This window comes from Lytechinus variegatus, chromosome 10 (assembly GCF_018143015.1).
Source record: "Lytechinus variegatus isolate NC3 chromosome 10, Lvar_3.0, whole genome shotgun sequence".
Classification (NCBI taxonomy): domain Eukaryota; kingdom Metazoa; phylum Echinodermata; class Echinoidea; order Temnopleuroida; family Toxopneustidae; genus Lytechinus; species Lytechinus variegatus.
The window spans coordinates 33,448,394-33,463,027 of NC_054749.1; the positions used below are offsets into that span (position 1 = coordinate 33,448,394).

General features: G+C 33.1%; 1 protein-coding gene across 1 annotated transcript; it reads right to left on the minus strand.

Annotated features, from left to right (window-relative positions):
- Window positions 1-2,267: 2,267 nt before the first annotated feature.
- LOC121422869 (meiotic recombination protein DMC1/LIM15 homolog) lies at window positions 2,268-14,448 on the minus strand. The gene is made up of 14 exons (XM_041618094.1): window positions 14,364-14,448; window positions 12,223-12,304; window positions 11,909-11,953; window positions 10,283-10,333; window positions 9,908-10,003; window positions 9,607-9,689; window positions 8,885-8,937; window positions 7,688-7,802; window positions 6,542-6,633; window positions 6,115-6,188; window positions 5,329-5,443; window positions 4,655-4,715; window positions 3,799-3,915; window positions 2,268-2,984 (listed from the first exon to the last, which is right to left on the minus strand). Exons 2-14 carry the CDS (start codon window positions 12,271-12,273, stop codon window positions 2,915-2,917), a joined length of 1,023 nt encoding a protein of 340 aa, XP_041474028.1. The 5' UTR covers window positions 12,274-12,304; window positions 14,364-14,448; the 3' UTR covers window positions 2,268-2,914.
- Between the last annotated feature and the right edge of the window lie 186 nt (window positions 14,449-14,634).

Genomic DNA, 14,634 nt, shown 5'->3' on the forward strand with positions numbered 1-14,634 from the left:
GAAGTAGTCTTCTTCACACATATTGAGCACAACTGAAGTTTTCTTTTTCACCATATCCTAGCATTTCATTGGCAGAATTTACAAAGATGGGTTAATTTTAATCTTTGAGATAAATTCAATACTTGTGTAAAAATGTGTTTTACAGATATGTGTTGTTAGTTACCCTCCGAGTCTATATGCATCATCTAAGATCAGCATTATATGAAATAACACCTTTTCTCCTTGTTCATACTTTTTTTAGCACTTTGGACTGTGATGCTCTCATCATCTTGCTTTTCACTAAACCTTACTCTTCAACAATATCTTATGAAATGATATAGGTGCAACTACTTTTACCAGTGAAGGATCTATAATATACCGTAGCTGTTCTGCATTAGAATTCTTGCAATTTAGTGATTAAAAGAAATTCAGCTTGCCAGTGAAATATTTTATTAGTGTATTAGGCATTCCATGAACTCACATACATGTAGGGAAAGAGGTTAAATTAGAAAGGCTTGAATGTACTAGTGTCAGGCTTATAGTTTTTAAATTATTTCAGGTTGACAATCTGCACTTAGAGAAGAACACTTTGTATTGTTAACACTTATGTATCTAATAAATATGAAGTTGAAAATATAGAAATGTGTCTCTGTATACTTAAAAGATGAAAATAGTATATGAATTTGAGGAAGGGAGATTTCTTAATCTGTGTGAGACTGAATGATTTTGCTATAACACATGTTTTCCAGAGACTTCAGCACACATATATATGTATATATATGTATATATATATATGGGATCAGTCTCCAAAGGTTCAACAGGAAATGTGTATTTTTTTAAATTCATTTATTCCTTTTTTTATTTTTATGTATTTTTTTTTTGGGGGGGGGGTCAAAACCAGCAAAGTGAAAGAGAGAGAGAATTTTCTTAAAATTACTTTTAAAAATGAAAAGAAATGAGAAAATAAACAGTTCTTGGAACATGTAATTGGAATTTAAAATGACACAAAAACATTTAATCAGAAAATATTAACTGGTATAATTTGTTTCTGATAATATCTCTAGTAGATATGAACAATATCCGAATATATCTCATTCTATATACAACACTATAATATATATAATTTACATATATATTATTTATATTCATAAGATATATTTGCTAAGTAATATTGATATTATTTCTAGGAACATTCAAACCCACTATTTTCAGTGTCCAATCAATGAAAAAAATGTTATTCTCTTCTTGATATTGAACTATGAGGATTGAATGCTTTTAATCTCACATAATTCCTGTCTTAATATGGTCTTGGCAAATTTCTTAGATACTGTGCTATCACGTTTGGCCCTCCGAACTATCTACATGATAAAACCTAAACTTTTTAAAACATGTTTATTTCAAAATTTGTTTTGAAACCTGTTGAGATAGTTTGTTAAACATGGGTTACAATATAACCATGGACAGAATTCATGGAGAATCATGCTAAAAAGGTTGTCTATTTTCTTTTCCCACTGCCCTTTCTATAAAGATGTTCAGAATTTGAGGGAAAAAATAAAAACAAAGTCAAAGGTTTGATTATGTGCATAGAAAACATTTTTAGAATATATACTGTCTATTTTTGGGATTGAAAGCTACAAAAAAAGCATATATATATATGCCTTGACTGCAGAACTATCATGGTAGAAATAAATTCAACATCTGAACTGCCAATGGTATAAAATAGACAGGTTTTGTTCAATCAAATCTACAAAAGTATTGTTCAACTTGAAATTGTGAAGAACACCTTTTTTACATGAAATCAAATTTGTCAAATAGAGAATACATCTATAAATATCTATAATTGGATATGGAAATTTACGGAAGCTGGGTAGAAGATGCTGACAGTTTAAGGGGGTTACGGTTAACGAGATGGGACTGTCAAAAAAGTTCAATTCTAAAATGGAGGCATGTGAATAATTGTACCATACCACCATGATTATGCATTACAAACTAAAAACAATTAAAAAATAAAAACACTTGATTACAATTTCATCTGAAAATGCAATAGAGAAAATCATAATTTCCATTCATTAATAAAAGCACATGAAACATAAATTTTTACCTATTTGACAATACCCATTCAGTAACATACTACGAAATAAGATAAAGGTTTAAAATACAATACTGTCTGAGCAATACGTGCATATAGAAGAGCTGCATTCAGGAACAGTTTGTTCTTGAAGCCTTGGTTTGTGTGACTTAAAACTTTATAATATATATGTGTATATATATATATATATATATCTAAGCAAAGATATAAATAAGTACATAACAAATTTTACAAATTCTGTTAATCAAAACTTTCTATAAAATGCAAGTTTGGATGAGTTTAGACATGTTCAATTACTTGACTGTGACATTTCTAATGACTGAATTTTTGCACACTTAATACAAAGTGATGTGACATCTGAAATTTAAATTGCTAATTATTTGCTTGAATATTAATCATTAATGTGAGTCTACATTTTTCCCCATTATTATGAACATAGGACTGTATTTTTTTCCCTTTCTAAAACAATTCAAGATACAGAAATACAATTCTTAAAATACATGCCTATTTACACCTCAAAATAGTCTTCACTTTGGAGATAAGTTTTTGATGCCTATTGTTGAACTTTTTTCTTGAGACACAAACCATGCGTTGCTGCAAAGTTATAAATAATGATAATCTACACTTGTAACAGTGCACAACAGGTAATCGAGATCAAGGGTCCTTACCATGAATAGCGAATTAAGTTACAAGTTACTTTGATGAAACAGGGCCATAAATCATTTAAATAATTATAAACAACCAACTAGAAATTTCAATATCAGAATTTATCACAAATATTATTGATTTTCAAGATGCCTATAGATATTCCAAGGAAAATGGAGTAGGAGAATGAAATGTGTGGCGTTATTCCTTGGCATCAATGATCCCTCCTGTAGAAATGGCAAATGTAGCTTCACTCTCTGGCATGTCAGGACTACATGGATTAGAAAATACACAGCAATTACATCAGAGAGTTGAACTATTAATGATATATTTCTTGAGGAAATTCTTTTCATTCCTTTTATCAAATTTGCATAAAAAAAGGTGCTGAACCCGAAGTTGAGAGGAAAATGATTATGGGTTTCATTTTATAGGTCTTAATCTTTTTAATTCTGGTCACTTTCTAACGCTATAGTTCATGAAAGTTATTATCATTTGTATCACTAGCTGAACCATCAACTTGCCTTTTTTTCTCTGAATACAATATTCAATTTATTTTGTGGTCATGAGTCACCATAAATTTGAAATAGGAAATTAGTTGACCAACTTTTCCTCACACCTAACCTATAGATTGCTCAAAAGATTGAAAATCTGATCTCATATTACAAATGGATCTCAATAAAAAGATACAGTAGAATCTGTGTAAGTTGATTTTCCAATAGTTGAATAATTGCCTAAGCATAATTTCAGACCAAAATATGCAAAATATGTGATAATAGCATGAAATGGCTCAAATTTTGCAAAAGTTGAACAGGTTCCAAAAGATTCAACTGAGGCAGAATCACCTGCGAATGCCTGCATGGAACCAACAATAAAACATGGCCTTAAAAGGACTGAAGGTCAGAGTTTGGGCTTTACCTTTCAACTGGCATCCAATAGCCTGTGCAGCATATCATCAAAAATATCAAATGGGAACTGATCTCGTGGGAATAACTGAATATTTGTATTGATTTTGATGCAGAGTTTACTAATAATCATTTAACGATTAGAATTCAAATTAAATAGATCTTGATTTTTATTTTAAATACCTGTCATAGATCTTGGCAATTCTTGTCTCTCCTCGTCCCTTTCTCAGGCTGATGCGTGTTGTAGATGCATGAGCTAAGATATGACCTCCTATTGGCTTCTTTGGGTCAGCTTGGAAACTGAAGGAATGGAAATACAGAAATTCTTACTGACTTTAATGAACTTGGAGGGGAGCATTTCATCAACATTTTTGTCCAATTCATTAGATCTAACAACTTTACTTGATTTTGATTGGCCAAAAAACAGTTACTATGGTAATTTTGGATGAAACAGGACTTTCACAATATGCTGTCATATGCTCTGCTTTTATTAATCATTATGTCAATGTGTACTACAATATTATCCCTAGATACATAAGGAGCTGAGGTTTCCTATCAGAATATCAAGCAACCCTTTTGCCTTTTTACTGTTTTGCATTTCAATTTGAGATATCAAAAACCAGGGCCCTGTCCACGGATGATTATTCTATTGTTACTGGGGATGCTGAGCATTATCACAGCACCCCCATAGTAACAATAGATAATCCTCCGTGGATAGGTTCATGTTAAAAACATGAATCAGAAAAGGCATTTTATTCTTTTACTTTGAAACAGGAATATGCCTTAACTATTAATACAAAAACTACTACAGCAAAATGGTTGCTTTAGTTACTTTTTTCTTTTCCCTTTTTTCAGTGTTTTGGAATGAGTGAAATAATTTATTCAATGGCCACCTGATTGTTCTGGATTAAAATTAAAATTAAAAAAAAACTGACATCAACAATTAGAGCATGTAATATTTGGCACTTGATATTACTGTTGTTCCAATCCATCAATAAATTTGAGAAATGTTTTATGAAACACTCGGGTGTGTACTTGCCTCATAGTAGCTCCTGGATCAGATGTCATCTGGTTTGTTACAAACACAGCAACATTGTACTCTGCAAAATAAATCATTTGAGGCATAGAATGACTCATAGTCATATGCATGTTTCATTTGTAAATGCTGTGAACACATATCCAAAAGCTGGGGCTGATTGTGGCAGTACTTTCAAATTCCATAATAGTTACAATAATGGCAAAGTTACCATAGTTGTATCTCTTTTTTAAACAGGCCCTTGATCACATAAATATTTTGAATCAAGTGAAAATAAAGAATGTGCATCATCGGTGAAAGAAAGAAAAATTGAATTTCTCTAAGAGTTGAGATGTTGATTAAGATTGTGCTTTTGGTTTACATTAGGTAAACAGGGAGAAAAGTATGCATCATTGGCACAGGATATCATTTTTGGAATCTCTAAGACAATAAGAATGTAGGAATGTTGCAGCCGCAGATACATATTAATTCGATAATTCAGTACACAAAAAACATTTGCAATCAATTGCAAATATTGTCAATTTGAAATAAACGATCGATTTCAAATATTTCAGTTATACCAATTTTAGTTTGAGTTGGCATACAAATTTATGATTGCATGATTTAAGACCCTAATACTGTGTTGCAATTGATTACAAGTTCCTTGCATCAAATCCCACAAGAGTACTAATGGATACCCTCAGATATCTTCTGCAATTTTGAGAGTAATTGAGCAAGTTTCTGTTGTCTATCAGCCAGCTCCCCTCTTCCACTGAAGTCTACTCTAAACAGAGCCATGATGGAATCGATGATCTGCAGATAAAATGGTTAAAAAAATTTGATGATTTTTTTAAAGGATAAAGTAATGCTACATACCACAAGATTTCATTGAAATCTCCACTATATAAATATCATTAACAAATAAACTTTTGATTAATATTCCATTTATGTTTCATCCTTTTTACAAACTTAAAAGTTAAGAAAGTTACACTTGAAGTAACATAGAAAAATATAGCATGTTAATAGAATTCTGCTTATATCGAGCCCAACTGCTGTAGACAAATTGGGCGTAGGTCTATTGAGTACTATAATGAAATAAAATTGTTTAATACATTTATGGTGATGCATAGTATTAAGCAAAAGTTTAAAAAGTATTTTAATTACGACTGTTGATGTGAAAAAAGTTGAAATAAAATATGACTTACTTAGATCAAAAAGGAAAAAAAGATAAAGTTTACAATAACAAATTATTTACACTTTGGGAATGTATTTTAATTAAATTACACACATGAGCCATCTGCTGCCTACAAGGGAATGAAATACAAGAGCAATATTTCACAGATCACTGGAAAAATTTCCTTGAAATATTGTAAGGCAGTGATATGATGGCTAATGCTATTGAATTACCCCCCCCCTTCCCCATCCTATTTAAAGTCAATGACAGTAACAAACTTTTGAGGAATATTTTGAATGTTAAACTATACCAGAAGTTTGAATACACCAGGTTCTTCATGAAACTTGGCTGCAGCATAATCCAACAGTTCAAACTGATGCTCACCTGTTCACACAACATATTCAAATTGTTGATTTAGAACATACATCTATAGAGCATATTAAACTTTGAATTGCATAGTATTCTAACAATAATAAAGATTGAAATGATTCAACAAAACATGTTTAGAACGTAAAAGTAATCAATTGGATAGCAGTTAAAAATTGCAATATGATCCATATCCCATAAACACATAATAGACACACAATTTATTAAATGCTTAAACACGAAAATAAATCTGATGTAGGAATTTCTTAACCTTAAATGCCAGATAAATATCTTTATACAAAATTTGCCATTTGTAAATGATCTCTATTAAGTTTGACTAATAACAATCCATTTGAAACAGAGAGACTTACTTGTATAGGCCCTTGCATAAAGGACATTGTCCAGCATAGCACTATGATCAAGATTGAAGCGATCAGCAATGTCCCTCAATCGATCAGGTCGACTGATTGCCTCAAGTTAAGGTTAAGTCAAGATAAAGATTGTGTACATATTTTAATGAATACAGAAGTTATGAACATAACATACATTGATTGTTTCATTTGATTCTCTTATGTTTTCCTTCGAGTAAATGTCTGCATTGTATCTAGTCAAAATCATTCTGCATCCAATCCATTCCACTCAAGAAAAAAATATCGTCGTACGCACCACGAACTGTCCTCTCTGCGCAATTCGATGCGAAAGTTTGTTTTGCAGAAAACGCATTTAAAGAAAAGCTTTTTTAAAACCAGCAATAAGTGCACCTACAAGGAGAGCAAATTGTTTGCCGGTGTCTTTGTTCAAAAGTTGAGGTTCCAAATTTTCATCCCGTATTTCATATTTTCTTGAAGTTAAATGTTTCACGCCACAGTGGGCATCGTAACAGAGAGGACGGTTCGTGGAATAGATACACTGCGGTATCGCGCCTCCACCACGAACCGTCCGTTCTGTTACGATGCCCACTGTAGCGTAAATAATTCACTTCAAGAAAATATAAAAATACGGGATGGAACTTTGGAACCTGAACTATCAATCGAAGACACCGGTAAATAATTTGCTCTCCTTGTAGGTGCACTTATTGCTGGTTTTAAAAAAGCCTTTCTTTAAATTGCGTTTTCTGCCAAACTAACTTTCGCATCGAAGTGCGCAGAGAGGACGGTTCTTGATGAGTGCGACGATATATATAAGTATAGTTTGATCACCACCATAATTGAGAAAAACAAAAATGGATACAACAGTTGTGTGGCAAGTTCTTCCAGGGAAATATTTCAATAAAATAGGTTTGTTGAATTAGAATGAAGGGTATGTTACCAGGAACATCTATCAATCAAAATTAAAATCTAGGTTCCGAGTATAAAAGCAATCATAGGTCTTACAACATTCTAAAGAAGATTGATGATATTATCAATTGATTTGAGTCAACATTTGCCAATTTTCAAAATTGTGGTAATTGTTTGGCAATAAGTTTATGCAACACATGTATGTGAATAAATTGCTTTATGGTTTTTATGAAAGGATACAATGTGTTTTCTGTATCGATGAAGATGACCTTTCCACCTGGATATCCATTTGATCCAGGAAGCTGAGTACATACACACAGGGTATGAGACAGTTGAGTCTTCCCAGTACGAAACTCTATCAAAAGTTGAACATAAACAAGCATTATTACTGTATCCTTTCTACAATATCAATATACAAGGGTGAATAGCATGAAACAGCCTTCATGGAGAAGAATCTAGTAATGCCATGGTCACATTTGTTCTACGGCGGCCGTACGGCGAGTCGAAAACAGCCGTTTTAACATTTTTGTCCAACTACATATAGGTGGTTTGAATCAAAATTGATAAAATGGCTGTTTTCGACTCGCCGTACGGCCGCCGTAGAACAAATGTGACCATGGTATAAAGATACCCTACATGATAATATCATACAATCAACTTTAATTTTCTAGAATACTATTTACCATAGACTTATGACTGGTGTCAATCAAAGAGTTGTTGCATGTTTCATGTTAAGGGCCAAGAACACAGAATCAAATATGAGTTCAGAATATTCAATCACCATTTAAACATTGTAATAAAGTACAATGCTGTAAAAAATAAGATATAAAGATAAGTGTTTGGAGAGGGGGGGGGGGGGCATTGGAAGAAGACATACATCAAAGGGTGCAAATATAATTATTAAGTGAACAAGAGCATAATAACAATTAACTTTCGAGATTTTAACAAATATGTCTAGCATAATCATGAAAGAGAAAGAAAAAACTTGAAGCAATTTATTTCAAAACACATTTTTGTCACAAAAGCTACAATCTGAACACAACTGATTGTATTCCAATAATAACAGACGAAGGTTAATGCTCAAACTTTCCAGGACTTTTCGTCCACACTACTCTGGCTGGCTAGGTTTAATCCATTGTTTTATCTATTCAATATTTGTATCATCTTTTTTTTTATCGAAGAACCATTGTTTGAATTCTCTTCCCTGTAAAACTCAATAATTTAGGGGCATGTAATACAAAGCTTCGTGAGCAATATGCAAGTTTGATTGAACATAATGATGAATGAAATGTGTTTCGGGCCACTGTACTTGCTGAATATAAGAAAAAATTGGCAACATGCAGTCCATATATCAAATACTACATATGAATTTACAATCAATGCATAATAGAATAAAATGAAGAAAAAAAAATGTTTATGAATAAATATAAAACTTACCTCCAAATGCCTCTGTGATAGCCATGCTTTCAATCCCACCGCCAAGAAGTTTGCTGGGAAAAAGGCAAAAATACAAGTTTCCATTTCTGATCTAGGCTTAAATATAAAGCTTTTAATTGGTCATGCACTCAGCTTTTATTCTCTTTATTTTCAAATAAAGTAGTTAAATTATGTTGTTAATAAGATAAGAACCATTTTGAATTTATCATCGAAACTTTCAAGTGCTTTCATATCTTCATAAGATAGCAAAGCAGTATATATTTCTTATTTTTCCATCTCAAATGTAAAATCTTGAAGGTGTGTTAAAGAGAACAGTTTGCAAACTGACTACTTTGGCATAGATGGAATGGAATTTACTCCATGCCTTTTCAAATATTTCAAACATGCCAAAGGTGACATTTCAAAATAAATCGTTCTGAATGGTTGAAATATTTAATGAGATGAAATATTGCATGTTGCTAATGGGGTTTCTCTTTATACATTTTAGATATTTTTCATGCAAAATGCACATTAAGTACTTTTCCATGCAGTATATTATATAAAGTGCTTGGAGCATAATGTTTATTTGATAATAATGTCTAATATGAGATTTTCCTTTACAAAGAAAGTCATTGAAAATCATAGTTAGAATAATATACTACCACTAAAAAGTCTCAATTTAAAAGTAAAATCCATGAATAGGGATCAAGTTGACAACAATACATATAATTAAACAAACTTACTCTAGCTCAGAGCTGCCAGTAGTGATTCTGAAGACATTTCTCCTCTTAACACTGTATTCTAAAGCCGTTGTAAAGCCATGGTCCTTCATAGAGAAAAAAGCAAATAAACTGAGATTAATTTGTCTCACACAAGGGTATTTAGAAGAACAATTTTCCTTCAAGTTTTGATGAAATAATCCATATATTTTGATACCGTATATTTTACAGTCAGTGCTATAATTTTTTTGTCATCTTGCCCAATATTGTGCAAAGAGATAGCATATACAGTCTAGATTATGCAAGTTTGACATTAGATACTTACCTCAAGTTTTGATGCAGCTTCTTTGATTTTTTCCATTTTAGCTTCTGAAATGCCTTTGATGTCACACATTCTCTTACGTGTAGTCATCAAAATGCCCTGAATTCAATTATATGGAGGAAATAAATATGCACATGATTAGTAGAAATACAACTCTGATCATATAGTTTAGCCTTCTCATTTAGCCTTCTCATTTAAAATTGGTTGAATTCTGTTTTTTAGGTAAGTATACAAAATCATCAATTTGGAAGGGTTAAAATTCAATGTTAGATCAAATGTAAATCTGTCTACTTATTTTCTCTTTCTGTGGACCAATAGAATGGGGTGGAGAAAACTTTTCACACATTAAATCTACATGAGGGACTAGATGTAACTTACCCTGATGGTGCATATTCCAGAACTTTTTAACTTCTTAATGTCTGCCATGTTCTGAAAGAGAGAATATCAAGAAGCTTATATATAATCAATGTGTCTTTAACAAAATACAAGTGGAATGCCTCTGGCCGTCTCACCTGCATCACGCGATTTTCCACATAGCAGCATTGCTGACTTTGAAACTTCTATAACTTGCACAAGATGTTCAGTGATACTTGGTTACTCTTATTTCCACATTTTATGAACTAGACCAATACACTAACAGAGATAGGATGGTAATTCAACAAATACCCCCAACGTGGCCAAAATTCATTGACCTCACATGACCTTTGACCTTGATCATGTGACCTGAAACTTGCACAGGATATTCAGTGATACTTTATTACTCTTATGTCCAAGTTTCAAAAGTCAGATCAATAAACTTGCAAAGTTATGATGGTAATTCAACATATACCCCCATTATGGCCAAAGTTCATTGACCTTTGACCTTGGTCACGTGACCTAAAATGCGCACAGGATGTTCAGTGATACTTGATTACTCTTATGTCCAAGATTTATGAACAAGACCAACATACTTTCAAAGTTATGATGGTAATTCAACAAATACCCCCAATTCGGCCAAAGTTTATTGACCCTAAATGACCTTTGACCTTAATCATGTGACCTGAAACTTGCACAGGATGTTCAGTGATACTTGATTACTAATATGTCCAAGTTTCATGAATCAGATCCAAAAACTTTTAAAGTTTTGATTGTAATTCAATAGATACCCCCAAATCGGCCAAAGTTCATTGACCCCAAATGACCTTTGACCTTGGTCATGTGACGTGAAACTCATGCAAGATGTTTGGTGATACTTGATTAACCTTATGTTTAAGTTTAATGACCTAGGTCTATACATTATCTAAGTTATGATGACATTTCAAAAACTTAACCTCAGGTTAAGATCTTGATGTTGATTCCCCCAACATGGTCTAAGTTCATTGACCCTAAATGACCTTTGACCTTGGTCATGTGACATGAAACTCTAATAGGATGTTTAGTAATACTTGATTAACGTTATGGCCAAGTTTCATGAACTAGGTCCATATACTTTCTAAGTTATGATGTCATTTCAAAAACTTAACCTCAGGTTAAGATTTGATGTTGACACCGCCGTCGCCGTCGGAAAAGCGGCGCCTATAGTCTCACTCTGCTACACAGGTGAGACAAAAATGGAAGTGCCAATTGAATAGTGTCTGCAGTATTGAAGTGAAATATATTTTTAACAATGAATCAAGTGAGTTATTGGTACATGTGTTTTCAAGAAGAGGTTACTTGAAAAGTCTTTCAATCACAATGTCTATTTTTTCCAAAACAGTTACCCCCCTGTCAATCTTAAAACCTTTAGATATGATTAAAATAAAATAGGGCACTGTGAGAAAAATGAGGAAGTAAATTCAGAAAAGCAATATCAAATTATTTTGACAATACCACCTGGCTTCATATTACTAAAAGATATCCCTTTTTCCAATAAAATTATGACTTCACAACCTCTCAGGCTTTCTGGCATAATTATGGACAAGTATGCAAACTCTGCAACAAAATATGAAATACTTTATTAAAAATGAAGAAGAAAATTGTACTCACAATTCCATGGTTCTGTAGCATGTCAATATCTTGGAAAAACGATTCCTATAATGAAAAATATAACAATGAATAAATGATAGTATCACCATCAGTCCATTAGTGTTAAATGAAGTCTAAAATAAATTTATGAAAAGAGCTATATGTAATATTTATTTCAAAATGTTAAGTTAAAAAATACTATAGTATGAATTATAACTAGACATTCATTGCAAGAAAAAGCAAGATGTTTTTTCTTGTAGTTTATTGAAATGTCCTAAAAATAGGGCATCTCTTTGTGGAAAAGTATTCATTTAAAAGATTTTATTGTAGATTACCTCTTCATCTTCAAGCCCATCAATGGTTTCATCAACTACTTGGTCCTGCATGATGTATTGGAGTGCACACTGTCAATCAATCCTATCAGCATCATTGTGAGAAACAAGCAGAAGAATGAGACTGAGGTAAATCAAACCTGAGATAGAATATATACAGTTTATTGTATGGACAGTGCACCTTGTCTGCAGTTAAGAAATCTCAGCACATTGTAATTGTTATGTACTAATTTGTCATTTGTGACATTTTACAATAATCAAGCCAACGTAGTTCAGCAGAACAGCCAATGTACAAAGACTGAAGGTTTTAGTCTAAGTGCTTGTATGCATAAATGAGAAATTTAAACAAAACAAGCCTGGTCAGCCACAAACAGAAGATTTTTCAAAAAAATTAGACCTAGATCTAGGTAAAAAAATTTGACCTAGATCTAGGCCTAATAATATTTCACAAAATAGAGAGGAAATTCATCTAGGCCTATTAAGTCAGACTTTGCACTGAAAAGGTATTTTTCTTCAACAAAACAGCAAACTATCTCTTTAAAACATAGTTTAGAAAACAAAAAATAGAGTCTAGATGAGCAGGAAAGGCTACAAATTGTAAATATGAGAGAACTAGACTTTTCCAATTTAAACCGAGAGATTTGTTGTCAGTAATTTTAAATGAATATGATTTAAATCAGCAAACCCAATCTGATGTTTGATTTTTGGGAGTCTGTTTAAATAAGTAAAGAAGGTGCTTTTTTTGCATTTACTGTAATCATACTCATTATCAGTCAGTAACTTTTTTTGACTCTAACAATTAATGTGGACTTTTTCTTATTCATGACTAATCATGTTTCATGTTTCAAATCAAGACAAAATTAAAATAAACCCATCAAATTAGATCTATAGTATTAGTTTAACGTTACAGTCTTAGATTGCCAGGAATTTTTTAGTCTAAGTTATTCGGTTTATGTGGCTTCCTGGGAGTCGAGAACAGACAAGAGTCAAGGCGTCATACCGTACTAGGCCTAGGGCATGCCTACATCATCTAACTGCCTAAGTTACATGTCTAGATCTAGTCTTGAGATTTGAATTGAAGACTCCAGCTTGCCTGGCTTTACTTCACTCTACAGCCTTGACTTTGACTTTTAGAGCTTCTAAAACTTTTGTTGGATTAACTTAGTTTTTCCTAGACTGCTAATATAATAAGTAGGGCCTAACCTAGACCAAAAGCTTCGGTCTCTGTTAATATGTTGGTTATTCAGCTGAACTCCGTTGGCTTCACTCACCAAATACAGAGACCGAAGTTCTACGCGATCTGTACAGGGGACTCAATGGCCATATGTTTATGTACTTAATTAAGATCAGATAAAACGGGGAAGTGAATTTGCGCGACAGCCGTGGTAAGTCACTGTTTTTGTTCCTTTTAACTTGATTTTTCTCTGTTTTTTGGCAATTAATGCCAAGAGGGAATATTAATTTGCATTTTGGTTGTGTTAACTTTCAAAATTTTTATTCATTAAAATTTAAAGACAAAAATTGAAGAGCCCCGACGGGGGGATTTTGCATTGCAAGTCCCCTAATGGTGGCTGCACGATAGCGAGCCGTCTGTGTACGAGAATAAAAAATAAAATGTTAAAAAACTCCTCGAAACAGACGGCTGCCAGCTGTCTACGCCTAACCTTAACTTACGAGTTACATTATGATTAGACAAGAAACCGTCGATTCTGGACTGGGGCATTTCCTTCACAATTTCTGACATTTAGGCCTAGCCCTAGTCGGGGCCTAGGCTAGATGATAGATCTAGGGACTAGGCCTAGATCTATTCATAAATAATCCAATTGGTGAGTGGAGCCAACATAGTTCAGCGGAACAACCAAAATACAGAGACTGATGCTTTTGGTCTAGTTAATAAGCGGAACAGTCCAAGCGTTACCCAAGGCCAAGACCGCCATCCGACTAGCACACAGTAGGCCTAGCAGAGCGACGCAGCAGAGCCAGAGCCAAACGTACCGTACCGTACCTGCCTGCCAGGCCCGCTGAAGTCGAGAGTGGATCATGGCCGCTTCCTGTCGGGTGGTAGGCCTAATCGAAATCAATCTAAGGTAGATATGAACCATTTGAAACTTAAAAAAACCCCGCAATTTAAACTAAAAAATTACCTCGATAAAGCTTGACTTTTGACGTAAGATAATGAGATTTTATTTCATCAAGAGAAAAGAAAACCTTTAGTTGGGCGTCAGTTTCGTATTGATCCTCCAATTATAAATTATCTAATGTTTGTTATCGATATACGCTCTATCTATCGATCGATCGTATAATGATTATATGTCGACAATCGAAAAAAAAGGAGACCCAACAAACAAATGCACGCGATTATACAGCTAAGTTAACATCCCATTGGTGCCGTCCCAGGGAAAAGGGCAGTGGGCG

Bases quoted from the DNA above. Each gene is read 5' to 3' on its own strand.
- LOC121422869 (XM_041618094.1), bottom strand. From the start codon at position 12,273: ATGCAGGACCAAGTAGTTGATGAAACCATTGATGGGCTTGAAGATGAA. The intron at 6,634-7,687 runs GTATCCTTTCAT...TGAGGCAATCAG, and splicing joins ATCGATACAGAAAACACATT to TCGACCTGATCGATTGAGGG. The intron at 4,716-5,328 runs GTATCCATTAGT...TTTATTTTGCAG, and splicing joins ATTGCAGAAGATATCTGAGG to AGTACAATGTTGCTGTGTTT.